The following is a 17,695-nucleotide window of genomic DNA, read 5'->3' on the forward strand; positions in this document are numbered from 1 at the left end:
TAGGAGAAGTCTTTTAGCCCATTTTTTTCCCCCTTTTGTAAAATTGTGTTGCAAATTCTATGACTTTTTTTTTTTTAAGAATTTATCTCTAGAGTTATTATCCTGACTTTTTTTTTTTTTTTTTTTTTTGTCTTTTTTCCATTTCTTGGGCCACTTCCGTGGCATGTGGAGTATCCCAGGCTAGGGGTCTAATCGGAGCTGTAGCCACCGGCCTACGCCAGAGCCACAGCAACACGGGATCCGAGCCGTGTCTGCAAACTACACCGCAGCTCACGGCAACGCCAGATCCTTAACCTACTGAGCAAGGCTGGGGAACGAACCCGCAACCTCATGGTTCCTAGTCAGATTTGTTAACCACTGCGCTACAAAGGGAACTCCCTTGACAGTTTTTTTTAACTGAAGTATAGTTGGCTTACAATATATTAGTTTCAGGTGTACAACACAGTGATCCAATATTTTTATAGATTAAAAGCTTTCGTAATGAAGCTTTTTAATTCGTTTGAAGAAAATGAGTATGTAGTGGTCACACCGAATCAAGAGTAGTTTGGAGACGGGTGGGAAGTTGGCAGCACAGAAGGAATTTGGGTTTTGTCTTTGGTTTTCCATCTCAGAGCACCTGTGTGGGGATGGTTCTTTTCATGCCATTGAAGTTTTGGGCAGACCTAGTGTATTTGTTCATCATTGTCCTATAATAAAATGTCCTCCAGTCATATTTCCTTCCCAGACAGTCTCAGTTTGGTAATTAATAAGTCTAGCCTCAACTAGACTTGTTTAAAGTGACAGCTTCTCCTGTCCCCGTCTTGGATTCTAGATTCACTTTGTCAAATTCCACCCAAGTTAAACCTCTTGGTAGGTAATTTTATTGGAATACATTGAAGTTATAGATTAATTTACTCTTTAGAGATGATACATTTGTTTCCTTAGGTTCCCTAGCTATTTATATTTCTTTGTTATTGCAAATGCTGTGTTTAAAAAATTGTTTCCTACTTGTTGATAGTGGGCCAAAGTTCAATAGATTTTTATATATTGATTTTATATCCAACAGCTTTTTTGGATGTTCTCATTCTAATAGTTTTTCAATGGATTTTTTTTTTTTTTTTGGTCTTTTTAGGGCTGCACCCATGGCATATGGAGTTTCCCAGGGTAGGGGTCTGATCAGAGCTATACCTGCTGGCCTACACCACAGCAACACCAGATCCAAGCTCCATCTGCGACCTACACCACAGCTCAGAGCAACACCGGATCCCTAACCCAAATGAATGAGGCCAGAGATCGAACCTGAAACCTCATGGTTCCTAGTTGGATTCATTTTTGCTGTGCCACAATGGGAACTCCCAATGAATTTTTAATATAGACACTTACATCATCTGTATTATGTGACTTCCCCCCTTGCTTTCCATTTCTTTTTTCCTTTAATTTATGTTGCCCTCTAGACAGAATTGCTAAATAGAAGTGGTGATAATTGCCATTTTTTTTCTTATTTTTGATTTTAGAAGTGTTGCTTGTAATAGTTCGCCATTAGGTAAAATATTTGTGGTAAATTTTTGATAGACATCCTTATTAATCAGGTTCAGAAATTTTGCTTTGTAGTTTGCAAGGAATTTTCATCATCTATTTGTGCAGGATTTTATCAAATATCTTTCTGTATCTGAGAGATCATGAGTTGACTCTTACTGAGGGATGTTAAGATGCAACCTGTGGTATCTTCTAGGTGCAGAGTCATTGCCAAGCAGACTGGGAGTGTTGTTACATTTTGAAATATGGTTTAGGGAATGCTGATGCATTTTGTAAGCATATACCCTTTGTAGGGAAATACCTCGTTGTTATGCTTGAAAAATAAAATGTTACTTTGTTTTTCTTTCCAGTATTACTTCACTGTTCTTTTCGGCCACGAAGGTCAGAAACCACTAGAGCTGCGCTGTGAGGAGGAGCAGGACGGTAAAGAGTGGATGGAGGCCATTCACCAAGCTAGGTATGGATGCAAATCCTCTGTGTGACCCTGGATTGTCTTGGTCTTGCATTGGGGCTTCCCCATTGGCAGTAGTTTTGGACAAACTTGCAAATCTGAAATGGGTTTTCCCTTTGCACCTCCTCCTTAGTCACATGTGGGAAGATTCTTTGTGCTTTCCATGGATATAGTCTAGCTAAAAGGTAAATGAAAGGTAGTAGATATAACAACAATATTGATAATTATTGAACATAAAATTTGTTCCCAAGTGGCTGGCACTGTTCTTAGTGTTTTTCAATTAGGGAATTTTTTGATTGTATTGATTTACTTATCCTCTCAACAATCTGTACAGCTGTATCATAATTACTCCCTCTTTCCCAGATAAGGAAACTGAAGCCTGGAAGGTTAGTTTGCTTCCTGAGGTCACACAGCTACTGAGTGGCAGAGCTGGGATACTGACCCAGCCCAGCCTGTATTGGTAAACCCTGCCCTGTGCAGCCTGGTAGTTGAGAAAGGGAATGCCAGCCTCTCTCTAGAGAAATACAAGCTTGCTTTTGCTTTCTCCTGGGAAGTACCAGGAAAGAGGAACTACTCAGCTTCAAATGGGAATGAGAAATCCAAAAGAGACGCAGGTAGACCCGTCTTATTTATTTTTCATATCCAGTTCCAAAGTCCTGTCCATTTTTGGTCACCGACCTTATGCATCTCAGAGAAATATTTTGGAGGGGGGAAAAAGAAAAGGAATTGAAATCTTTTGCAAGTAACATCTCTACTCAGTTTCAAATGGGAATGAAAAATCCAAAAGAGTAGCTTTGAGTGGCTCCTGGGCTGGCTGCTTTTTGCCTGTCCTCGCCCCAACCCAAGTTCCCTTTGCTCCACAATTCCCTGCTTAGGCCCCTGGTATTTCAGGGACAAAACACATGACTTTTTCTTTGCCAGACGTGCCCCTCCTTCTCCTGTAAGTTATTCACGTCTCCTCCCCTCCTCCCCCAACTCCCGGACACTTTCCCCCACAAGCCAGTGCTCACTTAACCTCTTCTCCAAATGGCTGTAGCACCGGCTTTACTATACATGGAATATTTGATAATTTAGTACAATTTAGTACAATTTAGGGTATTTTTTATGTATGTCATGTGTGTGACTTCTGTTTCTTGAGCTGGATTGTTTGAACCTTGAAGATGAGAAGGGCACATTCATTTCTGACTGAAGCATGGTACTACTTATGTAGTAGGTCATCAGACCATATTTTCAGATTAATTATAGCAAGTATAAGGCATTTGTTCTGAGTGAGTTTAGCCTATTCTTTGAACCCTGGAAACTTTTTCCCTCTCCCCTCCTCTCTCCCCATTTCCTTCCTCAGCTGCTTTATATTGACTACCTGCTGTGTAGCAGGCAGTGTGCTTTACATAATTATCTTTTTTACATTCCTCCTTTACAGACTTACTTTTTTTTTTTATACTTGCTTTATCAGGCAGCATGCTAAGTGCTTTACATAATTGTTTTTATGTATAATTAGCCTTTTACAGATGAGAAAACAAAGATTCATGATACTTAAGCAGCTTGGCCAAGGTCTAACACAAAGCTGTTAAACTAAATGACTGTGATTCAAACCCAGGTCTGTTGGACTCTGGAACCTTTAACCAAGGTTCTTTATTGTACCTCTCTTCATTATTGTCTCTTTTTCTCTTCAGTCTTTCCCTCTTCTATTTCTTTTTCTCGTCCTCTAATTCATGGATGCAAATGGGTTAATGTGCGGACAGAGTTGAGAGTAGATGTTATTTGCAAAAGATTTTAATTCCGTTTCTTTTTTTCCCCCTCCAAAACATTTCTCTGAGATGCATAGGCTTGGTGACCATACTTCCCGGGGAGGGGGTGGGTAACTTGCCAACATCATGATCCAGGCACAGTGTTCAGCTGTCTTTACTCTCATTGTCTCTGTCTGAGGGTTTTGCTCCAGACTTGGGACTAATGCAGACTGACTCACTGTAGAAAGGAGGTCAGGTCTTCAAGGGGGAAAGGTGTATCAGGTTGGCAAGGGCTCTACCCAAGGGCCATTTCTAGACATAATCTTTGTGACCACTTCTATTCCTTTCTACTTGGGAGTTAAAATGAAGTAAATAATTTTAAACATGTGTATTTGTCCACCTTTTTCATTCCAGAAGAGCCAGGTACTATGAGTAGCCTAAATGCCTTTATAGTTGCCAAGCAAATATTGTGGTGAACCAGAGTGTGAATTACTTTAAAATTGCGAAGATTTCAAGTAAGAGGTTTTTTGGGGGGATGCTGCAAAAACTTTGTCATATATGTGGAAGTAGGTCAGTAACTATTTGGTGTTGATTGACATATGATCAGTCCAGGGCTTGCATGATTTATCAGGAAACAGATTTTTAGAAACCACTGTAGTGGTTTAGGTAACTGAATGGTAAAAATTCTCTTTCGAATTTGAAGATTTGGTTAATAATTGATCTTTTCCTTTGATGTCCTGACATTTGGTCCATTGGATTTGCTTTTCCTTTGACTTGAGGTCCAGGACTGGGTTCTTTGATGACCTCCTTTTAATGTGACTGCTTCATCCTTGAGTTCTTGTATTTGACTTTTTGCATTGAGATGCTTCTTAAACTTTTGTTTTCTAAGTGAAGGAAGATGGTAACTTTTTCATTTGTTTCACAGAGTCAAGTGTTTGGTACAAACTTGGGTCTGTGAAATGCATCCTGACTTTGTACATACATGAGGAGAGCCAGAAAGTTAATGATGCTGATTCAGAGGAAGGATTTGTTAGCCATTTTTCTTGGCATTGTGCTAATTAAACAACTGGTTGGTTGACTAAACATTTCACCTTTAGAGGAGAGTCTGATGGCATTAATTTGGTATCAGTGCCTTTTTAATAGAAAATATTCAGTAATTATGGTTTTATTGTTCCCTCTGGTTTAGGTCTGAGCTTTTGATTAACTGATGACTTAGTTTGAGAGTAGTTCTTTTCTGAGCTACAAATCCTTCTGCAGATGCTACAGAGAAACAGGGACTGCTCAGAATCCTTCTCTTGGTCACTGCTCTTTTCCTGGGATATTTCTCAATTCTGGCTTGGATGTTCTGTCTTTGGTGAAATCATATTCTTCAGGCTGGCTCCCATACCTCAGAGTCAAATTGGCTTGCCCTAGTTTGTCTTCAGAGGATCTTTAGGTCACTTTCTGGCATGTCAAGTTGCATGTTTTCTTCCTTAGATTTGGCCCAGGAAAGCATCTTTTTTGGAAATTAACATTCTCATTTTGAAGCGTTGACCTGATCCAGGAAGCTTGTTTTCAGAGTTTTGTTCGAAGTTGGTCGATATTACATTTCTAAAAACTGGCACATTTAAAAATACCATTTCATCGCATATTACTGGCATCAGTTCATTGGGAAGCTGCTAGCAAGGCTCAGTCTCGTTTTTGTCTGGATGAAGTGAGGCCCCAGTATTTTAACAGTAATGAAGTCTGGGCTCGTTCTATAAATAGTTTGCTGGTTGGGTATGGACTTTGGACATTTCCAAGAACCTGATATTTCTTTGTTCTCTTGGCCATATCTGTCCACCACAGTAGATTTATTTGTAGACATTAGGACAGTGCAAAACACTGATCCAGTTGATGGGGGTGGGTCTTTGGACTTACTGCCCAAAGAGGCAATGTCCACAGCTCCTTTTCTCCATGTTTCATCTGTTGGAGTCCTGATCAAGCAAGGCCTTGGCAGTTAGAAGGTGGTCGTGGCCTGGAAGAGGATCCAGATGTACAGCTGTAACAAGGCTCTTCCCATTCCAGCCTGAGCATAAGACCTGAAGGGCCTGGTCTATGACAGTTGTGGGGAGAGGTTGGTGGAAGGTATTCCAGACTGTGAAGGTAGGGGGTAGACTTCACAAGACCTTGCCACCACCTGGATGTGGGCAGGATTAGACCAGGGTGGCATCTAACACATCTCTTGGGTCCCCAGCTTGGATGGTGTCACTCCCTGGGATGAATGAGAGCAGGTCTATGGGGCAAAGATGATGAGCGCTGGCCAGGAGGGGCTTCTGCAGAGAAGTGGAGGGTATGATTGCCTGGAACCGTGCAATACTGATGGGTCTCCTTGCCCCTTGGTGTGTAAGGTATGAGAGGATGAGTAATAGGACTTCTGGAGAAGGGAGGTTTGTCCTGAGGGGAGATCTGGCTCTGGGCTTCTACCAAGACTCGGGTCAGGGGAGGCCTTTGAAACATCGGAGCCATGGAGAACGTGGTGCAAGGTGTTGCACACCGTGGGGTGTATGCTGCTTTGCTTGCCCTGCAGAACCATCGCTTATGCTTTCAGGGTTTGAGCTGGTCCTACGGTCTTTTACCTGCTTTCCAACTTCTCCAGCTGAAACTCAGCGCCCCTCCTCAATGCTCTTTTCTCCCTTTAGTGTGTGCCTGTGGAAGGTGGCTCTTAATTTTTCCTCCATGGGGAAGGTATTTCCAAGAGAAAAAGGAATTTGGCATATGCTTCCATTTCCATAAAGCTCATGTCAGATTTAGTTTGGCCAGGGCTTGACTTAGCCCTTTCCTTCATCCTGTCAGTTTTGAACTTAATGAGCAGAGAGACTTCATCCTCTAGTTCAGATTGTTCAGTATCAATCTCCTGGGATAGACCATGATGGAAAAGAATATAAAAAAAGAATGTACATATACATAAAGCTGAGTCACTTTCTTGTGCAGAAATTGGCACAACATTGTAAACTAACTATATTTTATTTTATTTTTTTCTTTTTTTAAAAGCTTTTTTTAAAAATTATAGTTGATTTACAATGTCCTGTCTGTTTCTGGTGTATGGCAAAGTGACCCACTTATACATTTATATACATTCTTTTTTTCACATTCTCCACGATCATGTTCTATCACAAGTGATTAGATATAGTTCCCAGGGCTATACAGCAGGATCTCATTATTTATCCATTCCAAATGCAGTAGTTTGCATCTGCTAACCCCAAATTCCCAGTCTCATCCCACTCCCTCTAACACAAGATTTTCCTACTTCATCTGATGGCAGTGAACTTGGCAGAATCACTAGGGAAAAGGTTACCATGACAGAGTTCTATAGACCAGCCCTCTCGTAAGGGTCAAGGTGCCTTAAAGAAGTTTCCTCAGGTATAAGTCTACTGCAACGGTTATTATTATTACTGGCCATCAGTCCACTCTCACAGCTCTTTCCTGCATGGTAGCACTGAGAATTGTATTTATTTTTATTTTTTAATTTTTTTATTGTTATTTCCCCAGTACAATTTTTTTTTTCTACTATACAGCATGGTGACCCCATTACACATAGGAACAAAAACCAAGCAGGAGGCATAACTCTTCCAGACTTCAGGCAATGTTACAAAGCCACAGTCATCAAGACAGTGTGGTACTGGTACCAAAACAGACAGACAGACCAATGGAACAGAATAGAGAACCCAGAAATAAACCCAGACACCTATGGTCAATTAATCTTTGACAAAGGTGGCAAGAATATGAAATGGGGAAAAGACAGTCTTTTCAGCAAGTCTTGCTGGGAAACCTGGACAGCTGCATGCAAATCAATGAAACTGGAACACACCCTCACACCATGCACAAAAATTAACTCAAAATGGCTGAAAGACTTAAACATAAGACAAGACACCATCAAACTCCTGGAAGAGAACATAGGCAAAACATTCTCTGACATAAACCTTATAAATGTTTACTCAGGTCAGTCTCCCAAGGCAGCAGTATTAAAAGCAAAAATAAGCCTATGGGACCTCTCAAACTGACAAGCTTTTGCACAGCAAAGGAAACCAAAAAGCAAACAAAAAGACAACTTACAGAATGGGAGAAAATACTTTTAAATGATGCAACTGACAAGGGCTTAATCTCTAGAATATACAAGCACTTATACAACTCAACAGCAAAACCGCCAACAACCCAATGGAAAAACGGGCAAAAGACCTGAATAGACATTTCTCAAGGAAGATAAACAGATGGCCAACAAGCACCTGAAACAATGCTCAGCATTCCTGGTTATTAGAGAAATGCAAATCCAAACTACCATGAGATACCACCTCACACCAGTCAGAATGGCCATCATTAATAAGTCCACAAACAACAAATGCTGGAGGGGGTGTGGAGAAAAGGGAACCCTCCTGCACTGTTGGTGGGGATGTAAGCTGGTACAACCACTATGGAGGTACCTTAGACATCTATACATAGATTGACCCAGCAATCCCACTCTTGGGCATATATCTGGATAAAACTTTATGTAAACTAACTATATTGTAATTAACAAAAAAAAAGAGAGAGAAGGTTTTTCAATTAGGCCTTGTCTTCTTGATCATTAAAAAAAGCTCTAATCCAGCCTCTTTTTTGGGGGGTCAAATCAGAGCTACAGCTGCCGGCCTGCACCACAGCCATAGCCACACAGAGTCTGAGCCATGTTTGCAACCTACACTACAGCTCACAGCAACGTCGGATTCTTAACCCACTGAATGAGGCCAGGTATCAAACCCATAACCTCATGGATCCTAGTTGGTTTCATTAATGGCTAAGCCACGAAGGGAACTCCTAATCCAGCCCCTTGAGTCTGTTTTTTTCTGTAGTCCTATTGATTACATGAGCCTGAGGCAGCCTGTTGTTCATATTCTCTGTCTCTCTCTCACTCTCTCTGTTTCTCTCACCACTTCCCCCTCCCCCAACACACACACAAGCACTTATACGTATACCCACCCATACCCATACCCATGGTAGCTGCACCAAACACCAATGCTTGTAACCTCATTCTTTTTACTTGGATAGAGGCTTAATTTAGAGCAAAATATTTAATAGGAAATCTGTCCAACACTAAAATCTGTCCATGTGTGTATCCTGTCATCCCCATAAAATTAGCATGTTGTAGAATGTGCATGGAGAAATCCCTCACAAATCAGAAGAGTGATTACATAGAAAGGCTGAAAATGCTTTATGTATCATAACAAAACCACAGGACTAGAAAATCAGAAACAGGTGTTGATGTTATAGCCTAAAGCAATCCCAAGGCCATGTGTTGTATTCTTCTTGTAACAGAGAGACTATCACTATTAAAAAGCTGAAAATGTGGATTTTGTTCATTTGAGATACTGTATTTTTTTTTTTTTACCAAGAGTTTCTGTCAGGCCTTTGCCTCCAGATTTGCCATGATGAAAGACTTCAACACTTTTTCCCTTAGAGTCTGCACAGTGCAACACAAAAGAAAAAGGTAGGGTGTTTGTGGACTGTGAAAGATTTACTTGGATGATAGAACTTGTTTTCTATAAGGAAAAGTTGGGCTTGAATTGTCCTGTTTTCAGCCCTTTGTTAATACTTTTGCCTGTCAGTTATGTTTCCAGTTCCTCAAAGGGTTTTTGCTTCAAATGCTTGTCTCCTTCCTTAATCATCAGCTTGCACTGTGATGCAACCTCGTGTCTCTGCACACAGAGCAGGCATGCCTCGCTGGTGTCTTCCTGGTCCATGGGCTCACCTCAGCCCATCTCTGGTTTAGAGAAGCACCGGAAGAGAACCGTCTCTGGTTCAAGGAAGATTTCTATCCTCAGCCTCCTCCTTCTGATTTTCTTTCTCCAGACATTTTTCCATTTCTCTTTTATAGTTCCATTCTGTTTACCTGAGCCTCTTCTCTCCCGCCTCCTGCTCCCCTTGACTTTTTTCTTGTGTTCTTTAATATTCTTTAAATCTCTTCCACCTTAAAACAAACCCCAAGCTCCTCCCTTGGCCCAGAATCTTATTCTAGCTACTGACTTCTTGCACATGCAGCCTGGCTTTTTGGAGAAATGGTTTGGTTTTTCTTCCTCTGTACTCACCTCCTGCTCTTTTCAGCCCTTTGGGAAGGATTTCTGCCCTACCCCACTGAAGTTGTGTCACTTGGGTCAACAGTGACTTTTTTATTTTTTTGTTTTTTTTTGTGTGTGTTTTTTGGGGGGTTATTATAGGATATTGACTGTAGTTCTCTGTGCTATACAGTGGGACTTTATTGTTTATCCATTCTGTATATAATAGTTTGCATCTGCTAATCCCGAACTCCCAATCCGTCCCTCCTCTATGCCCCCTTTCTCAAGGCAACCACACGTCTGTTGTCTATGTCTGTGATTCTGTTTCTGTTTCATAGTTAAGTTCATTTGTGTCATTTTTTCTAGCTACACCCACAGCATGTGGAAATTCCTGGGACAGGGACTGAACCCGAGCCACGGCAGTGACAATGACAGATCCTTTACCACTAGGCCACAAGGGAACTCCTCTGTCATATTTTAGATTTCACTATATACATCTCTCTCTTTCTGATTTACTTCACTTAGTATTATAATCTCTCAGTCCATCTATTTAGCTGAAAATGGCATTATTTCATTCTTTCTTATGGCTGAATAATATTCTATTGTGTAAATATACCATATCTTTATACATTTATCTGTCAGTGAACATTTAGCTTGCTTCCATGTCCTGGCTATTGTAAAGAGTGCTACTGTGAACACTGGGGTACATGTATCTTTTTGAATTATAGTTTCATCCAGATATATGCCCAGGAGTGGGATAGCCGGATCATATGGCAACTCTATTTTTAGTTTTTTGGGGAACCTCCATACTGTTCTCCATAGTGGTTGCATGAGTTTACATTCCCACCAACAGTGTAGGAGGGTTCCCTTTTCTCTACATCTTCTCCAGCATTTGTTATCATATACTTTTTTTTTTCTTTTTGTCTTTTAAGTACTGTACCCAAGGCTTATAAAATTCCCAGGCTAGGGGTTGAATTGGAGCTGCAGCTTCCAGCCTGCACCGCAGCTCATGGCAATGCCAAATCTACTAAGCAAGGCCAGAGATTGAACCTGCATCCTCATGGATCCTAGTTGGACTTGTTACCACTGAGCCACGATGGAGATCAGTTTATGTGGGTCTCTATGATTTAAATCTTCTCTTAATGACATCATTCACTCCTGATTCATCTTCTAGCTTTTTGATCATTTTTCTCTTCTTTTTCACTCCCCCTCGTGTTCTGTCTTTTTTAAAAATGTCACTGCTCTGCAGTCCCCTCTTTTCTCACCTGGTGTCCGTTCCTTAGGCTTCCACCCCGTGGATGGAGTGGCCCTTTCTCTCTGTTGGGGACCATTTCTTGTGCACCACATGCTCTTTTCATGCAGTAGACACAACAGTTTGTGAAGTAGGTGGTGCTATTCTCGCTGTGTCTGAGGTCTCAGAGAGATGAAATCACCTCCTGAAGGCCAGTTGACTAGAAATGGCAGAACTGGAATTCAGATCCACGTCAGGCCTGTGCATCTAACCGCCAAGATATTGTGCCTCCAGAAGCTGATAAATATGCAAATATGCATTATTCTGTATCATACTCTCTATTTATTACCTCCCCTGGGTTCTCAGAGTTATGTGATACTCAGTAAGTCCAAAGCCAAACTCACATTTTTCTGCAAGTGGCTTCTTGCCCCCTTCTTTCTTCCCAAGGAACAGTGAGTCTCTCCAGCCAGCAGGATGTCATCCTGCATCCTCCTTACGTCCAATCAGTCACACTTATGGATTTGACCCGGGAACATCTGGTCTCCCTGACTCTCCATGTCAATGGTGGTTGCCCAAGTGCATCACCTGTTTCCCTTTCAGATTTGTCTTCTTCTTATCTAACTTCCACATGATTATCGGAATGCCCTTTCTGATGAAAACATCTGAAATGCTGGAAGAACTCCAGCACTCCTTTTAGTTTTTTTAGTTATTATACTCAATATTCTTTTTATTGTAGAAAAAGTTAAGCAGATACAAAGAGAGAGAGCAGTATAATGGTTCTCTGTGTTGTTTTTAAGAAAAAAAATAGTCGTTCATTCAACTGATATATATTACCTCCCAACCAAGTCTGGGAGGCAGTGAGCCAATCTGACCTTTCTGATCGCCTCATGCTGTCCCCTCCCCTTGTGTCCTGGGCTCTCTAGCCACAGCAATGCAGACAGGAATATGGGGACATCCCTCCAGGCTGAGTAACTCTAACTCCTCTCTCGGGACTCAGCCCTCAGTTATCTGCACCATGTTCCCTAATCTTCTTCCTCCCCAGCCAGGAAGAACCGACCATTCCCTTCATTGAGTCTCCACTGAAACCACTTACTTCTCTCAAAGCACTGATGAGATGATTGCATTGATTTGCTTGCCTGCTTCTCCCCGTCAGCTTGAATTCCTTCAACACAAATGCATCCTGGTCATTGCTTATCCCTCTGCTCCTGGCGCAGTGCCAAATTGCTTTTCAGAAGTGTGTGTACCAGTTTCATCTCCTTGTGTTAGGACATGAGAAATCTGGAACCATTTAAAAAAATATATTTATTATATTGATAGGTGGAGAATGGTATCTTGGTGCAATGAACATTTCCTTGATAATTAGTGAGACTATTTTGGCTCTGGTTAATATTTGTCTCTCTTTCCAACGTGAATTGCTACCTCATGTCTTTTCCTCATTTTTCTTATTGGTTGTTTTTCTTATCAGTTTGTTTATGAGCTCTTTATATGACAGAGATATTAGCTGTCTTTCATATTTGTTGTAAATTCCCTGTATCACTTTTTTGTCTTATACTTACACCTACTACAGCATTTTTTTTTGACATAAAGAGTTTTGAATTATCATGTAAAGAAAATACTGCTTTTGGAAGGGGGGTTGTTACATTGCTTTAAAAAAAAACGTTATTTTTACTTATTTATTTTTCTTTTTATGGCCTCACCTGCATCATATGGAAGTTCTTGGGCTATGGGTCCAATTAGAGTTGAAGCTGCTGGCCTACACCATGGCCCCACTGGATCCTTAACCCATTGAGTGAGGCTACGGATCAAACCCACATCCTCACGGAGACTACGGTGGGTTCTTAATCCACTAAGCCACAGCAGGAACTCTTAAAACATTATTTTAAAAATTGAAATATAATTCACATACCATAAAATCACTGGTTTTAAAGGGTATCACTTAGTTGTTTTTAGTATAGTAACAAGGTTGTGCAACCATCACCACTGTCTCATTCCAGAACATTTTCAACACCCAAGAAAGAAACCCTAGGTCCATTATGCCCTATTCTCCAATTTCCCTAGCCCCAGCCAACCACTAATCTGCTTGTTGTCTTTATGGATTTGCCAATTCTGGGCATATAAATGCCTTTTTTGATCTGGTTTCTTTCACTTAATGTAATGTTATCAAGGTTCATCCATGTTGTAGCATAATCAATCCTCTATTCCTTTTTACGGCTGAATACTATTCCATTGAATGACTATACCAGGTTTTGTTGACCTTGTCATCTTCTTGATGGTCATGTGGGTTGTTTCTTCTTGCTGTTATAAACACTGCTGCTATGAATATTTGTGTACATGTTTTTGTGTGGACATTTGTTTTCAATTCTCTTGGGGCTATAGCTAGGAGTAGAATTACTGGGTCATGCAGAACTCTAAATTTAACCTTTTGGGGAATTGCCAAACTATTTTCCCCATGGCTGCACCACTTTACGTTCCCACCAGCAATGTATGAGGGTTCCAATTTCTTCACAGCCTCACCAACACCTCTTTCTATTGCTATTTTTTGTTTTGTTTGTTTTTTTCCTTTTTCAAGTTTTCTTAAAGTATAGTTGATTTACAGTGTTGTGATAATTTTTGCTGCACAGCAAAGTGATTCAGTTAAACATGTGCACACATCTGTTCTTTTTCAGATTCTTTTCCCACATAGACCATCACAGAGTACTGGGTAGAGTTCTCTGTGCTATATAGCAAGTCTCCATTGGCCAATCATTCCATATACCTTGGTGTGCATATGCCAATCCCAAACCCCAAATCCATCCCTCCTCTTTGCTGTTTTGTTTAAGAGCCCTCATAGTGGAAATTGAATATGAACATTTATAAACCCCTTTAATCCATTTGTGTTTAATGTATACAGTTGAAAATATACTTCTGCTAAAGAATTTTTGGTGATCATTAATTGAATTCTACCAATACCTATTTATTTATGCATACTTGTAAAGAAATAAAAGTCTCAGTTTTAGGAAAGGGTTATCAATACCAACTATGATATAAAATAGGTTCCTCAGTTTTGTAATATAATACTATAAAATGTACCTACTTTTAGAAGCATTCCTTATAATTGCTTTGTGACAAAGAAATAATTTACCATTATTGACTTTCTGTTATATTTACTTACAACAATGTTTTACTTGTATTTTTATATTGACTTGTGCTTCAAGAAAGATTACTGACAGCTTTCTACATGTGCCAAACTTAGTCACATGTTTAAGTGATGAACTACAACTGTGAACTGGAAAGAAGGATCCATGTTCAAAACGGGGAGTTTTAGTCCTTAAATTGTATTTAGCTTTTTGCTCTCTCCTCACAGAAATGCTTGAGTTTTCATTCATTGTAAAAGGGACAGCTTAGGAGAGGAGGGCCTATTTGTAGAAAGAGAAGAGATAGCAGGAGTGAACTGATGTGACACCTGAAAAATATTGATTAGCCAGTAAGAGTGGAGCTATTGATGTAAGAGAATTTGAGAGCCAGAAAAATGGAAGGTAGCAGTGTTAAAGGGGCCATGAATGATGCCCGAAGGCCTGGTCTAGCCTAGATAAGTGTGTTGCTGCCCTTGCTCAAACATTGCTTAGGTAGGAATTGCAGTGCTGTCATTCAAGACCAGATTTTCCCGATTCCCAAAGACACTGTGGTGCTCATGTGGTATGAGAATTGCTGATTCCAAAGTTTTCTCAATAAAATTGAGTATAATCCTAGAGCTAGTGGAAGTTTTTCTTCAGTTACCTGTTACACGACTTTTTAGTTTGGGTTTTACTATAGTTCTCGCTCTCTCTGATATGCTTGATATATATGCTTATTATTATGATTATTATCTTTGTCTTTTTGGGGTCACAGCTGTGGTATATGGAAATGTGCAGGCTAGGGGTTGAATCAGAGCTGTGGCTGCTGGCCTGCGCCACATCTGCACCAATGCCAGCTCTGAGCCGCATCTGCAGTCTACGCTGCAGCTTACGGCAATGCCAGATCCTTAACCCACTGAGGGAGGCCAGGATCAAACTCGCATCCTTATGAATACTATTCAGGTTCATTACTGCTGAGCTACAATGGGACCTCCTATGTATGCTAATTATATCTAGCATATTAGACAGGTGTCTCTCTCATTAGTAAATTTGTCTTCAATCAGAATAACTTGTATGAGGTTCTGGCCCAAGGAGCAATTCCTTGCTAAGCTAATGTAGTTTTTTCCCTCCTGTAAAAATGATTAAGGCGTATGATTTTATTTATTTTTAATTAATTAATTTGTTTATTTTTTCCACTGTACAGCATAGGGACCAAGTTACACATACATGTATACATACTTTTTCCTTCCATTGTTGTGTTGTGATGTAACTATATCTAGACATAATTCTCAATGCTACACAGCAGAATCTCATTGTAAATCCATTTCAAGAGCAATAGTTTGCATCCAATAACCCCACACTCCCAATCCCTCCCACTCCCCCCCCCCCCGGATGGCCACAAGTCTATTCTCCAAGTCTATTATTTTCTTTTCTGTAGAAATGTTCATTTGTGGTGTATATTAGATTCCAGGTATAAGTGATATCATATGGTATTTATCTTTTTCTTTCTGACTTATTTCACTCAGTATGAGAGTCTCTGGTTCCATCCATGTTGCTGCAAATGGCATTATGTTATTCTTTTTCATGGCTGAGTAGTATCTCATTGTGTATATATACCACATCTTCCTAATCCATTCATCTGTCAATGGACATTTAGGTTGTTTCCATGTCTTGGCTATTGTGAATAGTGCTGCAATGAACATGCGGGTGCATGTGTCTTTTTTAAGGAAAGTTTTATCCAGATATATGCCCAGGTGTGGGATTGCTGGGTCATATGGTAGTTCTATGTATAGTTTTCTAAGGTACCTCCATACTGTTCTCCATAGTGGCTGTATCAGCTTACATTCCCACCAACAGTGGAGGAGAGTTCCCTTTTCTCCACAACCCCTCCAGACTTGTTATTTGTGGATTTATTAATGATAAGGCCTATGATTTTATACTGTGCTTCTTCTCTAGACTTTTCAGGATTTTACTGGAATATTTCCTTCCCTCCTATCTGGAGTGGTGGTGGTTTGGTTTGACTCTAAATATTACACATGAATATTTTACTCCCATATATGTGCTTCAAACTTGCCATCTGTTGGTATTCAACAGATTAGTTTGGCTTTCAACAAGTTGATTTATATGGCTTAAATAATAATTTCTCTTGGCAGTGAGAAACCATTTTTTTTTTCCTTGAGAGAAATTAAACTGAACAACCAAAAGCAAAAAATCAGAAGTAATGAATAGATGAGGCAGGCACTCTTAAACTTGAGCATTATCTAGTAACTGGAACATTTAATCAGATAAAACATATATTGGAAATATAGTGGAATAGAAATAGCAATGCTCTGAAAATTCTTACATTGATGGAAAGCCATACATGCATTTTCAGTTGAGCTGACACTGTCCAGAGCAGACTTTTATTTACTAGTGAGATACCTAAAGAAAGCTTTATGATTTGAAGGTGAGAGTATATCCCAGTGGTAAACTAGGGAGACCCAGTGAAATGCTTTGAATGACTTGAAAGTTATGAGAAATGAAAATTATTTTATGAAGAAGAGTAAATCATACTAGATGACTTTTTTTTTTTTCACTTGACTGTGACTTCATTTGAAAGACCATTTTGTGCCAGGTCCCATGCTTGGTGCTGGACTAATCTTCCACATTTTTGCCTGGGTTATTGCGGAACCTCCAGCTGGTCTCCTTTTCTCCCCTTGTGCTACACCCCTCACCTCTGTCCTGTCTCATCACAGTAGCCAGCATGATCCTGTTAAGAAGTTGGATCTTGACACACATCTGATCAAAGCTCACCATCTCATGCAGGGTGGAAACCTGAGACTTTTCATCTGTCTGCAGAGCCCAACGTGCATTAGAATCTCGTCCCCTCTTGTGCCTCTCAAGTATCTCTGCAGTCATCCAACCACTTTGCCATTCCCCACACAGGCCAGGCCTGCTCCACTGTGGGGCTTTTGCACTTGCAGTTTCCTCTACCTGGAAGGCTTCCTCCACTTGTCCACAAGGCTCACTCCTCAGGTCCTTACTCTAGTACTAGCTCTTTAGCGAGACCTCTTACATACCTTGGTTAAAATTGGAGCCCCAGAGTTCCTGCAGTGGCACAGCAGGTTGAGGACTTGGTGTTACTGCAGCTATGGTATAGGTTGCAGCTGAGGCTTAGATTCAGTCCCTGGCCCGGGAACTTTAATATGCTGTGGGTGCTGCTGAAAAAGAAAAGAAAGAGGAGTTCCTGTCATGGCACAGCGGAAACAAACCCGACTAGGAACCATGAAGTTGTGGGTTTGATCCCTGGACTTGCACAGTGGGTTAAGGATCCGGCATTGCCGTGAGCTGTGGCATAGGTCGTAGACACGGCTCAGATCTGGCATTGCTGTGGCTGTGGCGTAGGCTGGCAGCTGTAGCTCTAATTGGACGCCTAGCCTGGAACCTCCATATGCCACGGGTGTAGCCCTAAAAAGACAATTAAAAAAAAATTTTTTTAAATTAAAAGAAAGAAAGAAAGAAAGAAAAGGAAATATTGTAACCCCATCTTCCCCACTTCCCATGCTTCTCCTCCCTTTTTCCTTTTAAGGGTAACCATCACCAGGTAACATACTATATATTTTTTGCTTTTATTTTATTGTGTTTTCCTCTGCACT

General features: G+C 40.5%; 1 protein-coding gene across 5 annotated transcripts in view; it reads left to right on the plus strand.

Annotated features, from left to right (window-relative positions):
* Positions 1 to 17,695, plus strand: part of RASGRF2 (Ras protein specific guanine nucleotide releasing factor 2) — a 268,156-nt gene that overhangs the window by 77,409 nt on the left and 173,052 nt on the right. For all 5 annotated transcript variants that reach the window (XM_021084499.1, XM_021084503.1, XM_021084500.1 and 2 more), the window contains exon 2: positions 1,866 to 1,972. In XM_021084499.1, the coding sequence (XP_020940158.1) occupies positions 1,866 to 1,972 (107 nt within the window). The remainder of the gene's footprint in view (positions 1 to 1,865; positions 1,973 to 17,695) is intronic.

Source organism: Sus scrofa, chromosome 2, assembly GCF_000003025.6.
Source record: "Sus scrofa isolate TJ Tabasco breed Duroc chromosome 2, Sscrofa11.1, whole genome shotgun sequence".
NCBI lineage: Eukaryota > Metazoa > Chordata > Mammalia > Artiodactyla > Suidae > Sus > Sus scrofa.